Source organism: Olea europaea, unplaced genomic scaffold (assembly GCF_002742605.1).
Source record: "Olea europaea var. sylvestris unplaced genomic scaffold, O_europaea_v1 scaffold8921, whole genome shotgun sequence".
NCBI classification, from domain to species: Eukaryota; Viridiplantae; Streptophyta; class Magnoliopsida; order Lamiales; family Oleaceae; genus Olea; species Olea europaea.
In genome coordinates, this window is record NW_019267390.1 from 22,864 (window position 1) to 25,162 (window position 2,299).

At 35.8% G+C, this 2,299-nt stretch overlaps 1 protein-coding gene across 1 annotated transcript; it reads left to right on the plus strand.

Annotated features, from left to right (window-relative positions):
- Positions 1-1,062: 1,062 nt before the first annotated feature.
- LOC111392157 lies at positions 1,063-2,008 on the plus strand (the record flags this gene model as incomplete). The annotated part of the gene is made up of 3 exons (XM_023017424.1): positions 1,063-1,417; positions 1,466-1,760; positions 1,879-2,008. Coding segments are annotated over exons 1-3 (780 nt in total), but the record flags the coding sequence as incomplete, so codon positions are not given.
- Between the last annotated feature and the right edge of the window lie 291 nt (positions 2,009-2,299).

Here is a 2,299-nt window from a genome sequence, read left to right on the forward strand (position 1 = left end):
TGAAATTCTGAAAGAAAAAAAGCACTTAACAGTCAAAACTGTTGCCAGCATGAAAAATAAGGACACTGGGGTTTCTTTGTAGTGAAAGCAAAATGGCAGAAGCACTCGTAAACCAACTCTTATAAATTTGAATGGACTCTTAGAATGCAAATGCAACAATGATAGAAAACCGAGAAACGGAACCATAGTCGATGAATTGGAAAGGTTGGGAAAGAATTTAGTCTTGAAAATGAAGGTGCCTCTTCCATTTCCCAATGCTACTTGACTAGAGCTCTTCAGTCTTCCATTTTGCTTTTTCACGTTAGCACATGTTTGGCCTGGCTTATATACAATATTAATGTCCGTATGTTTCCATGCACATGAAGATTCACAGGGGGAATTGTTGATTGGTAATAATCGAGAGAGTTTTGCTAGGGATACATAATTTGTTGTACCTGTTAGAATTTTAGTTGTTCAAAAAACAAAAAAACAAAAAATTTTTTTTTTTTTTTTTTGGACTTAACCATGCGGCCGCATGAGGCCCTCCTGAAACTGGGAGGGCCACTTGCACTATAACCATGCGACCACATGGTTATAGCCCATGCGGTCACATGGTTGTACAAAGTGACCGTTGGGGATTCGTTTTTTACCGTTTTCTTTTGAATTCGGTGCCTTTTCAACATAATTTTGCACCATTCGTGGGAACCCTTCAAAGCCTATAAATAGGTGTTCCAATTGCAATGAAAAACACTCTTCAGAAAATTAAGAAATCCACCACAAAATTATTTTCTCAAATTATCACATAATCAATCCTATATCTATTTTCACTTGTTTTTTTGTGAAAGATACACTTTACTTTTTGTGTTCTTCACATAAAGGCTTGTTTAATCCTACAAACTATTTGTCGGAACTCCTCAAAAGCATTGGAAAGGGGGCAAATAACGTTTGAGGATAGCGTTATCATTTTCGTGTTCAAGCCTCTAATTATATCTATATTCATTTCCTCTTTGTTATTACCAATTTTCTTCTCTTCATTGCTTTAAATTTCCAACAAACTCAAACGTTATTTGTGCATTTACTGCAATGGAGTCGAAATCTACTATTGCTACTATCAAAATGATGAATCAAGATCTGGTGCGTTTGGATAGATTCGATGGTGCAAACTTTACAAGATGGCAAGACAAACTCAAGTTTCTTCTAACGGCGTTGAAGATCTTCTACGTGCTTGATTCAAAATTGGAACCCATTCCCGATGCAACTGATAAGGACACCGAAGAAATTCGCATAGAAAGGAAGAAACGAGAAGAAGATGAATTGATATGCTGTGGGCACATTCTAAATGCATTGTCCGATCGACTACATGATCTCTATACAAACACTACTTCAGCTAAAGAAATCTGTTATGCATTAGAAAGCAAATACAAAGCCGAGGAAGAAGGTACTAAAATTTTTTTAATATATAAATATTTTGATTTTAAAATTTTAGACAATATACCTTTATTGTCTCAAGTACATGAGTTACAAATAATTGTGAACAAATTGAAAGTGATAAAAATTGAACTTCCCGAAACTTTCCAAGTGGAAGCAATTATTGCTAAACTCCCTGATTCTTGGAGAGGATATAGGAAGAAAATTCTTCACAATTCCGAAGATTTTTCTTTAGAAGACATACATAAGCATCTTTGCATTGAGGAAAAATCAAGGGCAAGAGATAAGATTGAAAATTCTTATGATAGCTCTTCGAAAGTCAATTCCGTGGACAATGTGGACAACTCCAACAAGTTCAAAAAGAAAGGGAAATTTCTTGGTCCTAGAAAGGATCAAGGAAAATTCAAAAAACAAAGCTAAAGGACCGTGCTATGTTTGTGGGAAACTGGGACACTATGCTAAATATTGCAGGCATAGGAAACAACATAAGAAGGAAGGACAAGTGAACTCTGTTGATGAAATTATTGCAACAATGAGTGAAATCAATGCAATCCAAGGCAAAGTTTCGGGCTGGTGGTACGATACATGCGCTACAATTCATGTATGTTACGATAAGTCTCTTTTCAAAACTTATCATGACATTGAAGATATCCAAGAAATACAAATGGGAAATGAAGGAAAATCAAAGGTGATCGGTAAAGGAAATGTTGAACTCCTTTTCACTTCGGAAAAGAAGATCACTTTGACAAATGTGCTGCATGTACCGAAAATAAATAGGAACTTAGCAAGTGGTGTACTCTTGGGAAAAACCGGGATTAAATCTGTCTTCGAATCTGGAAAACTTGTATTAACCCATAGTGGGCATTTTGTTGAAAAGGGCTATTCCACCGAA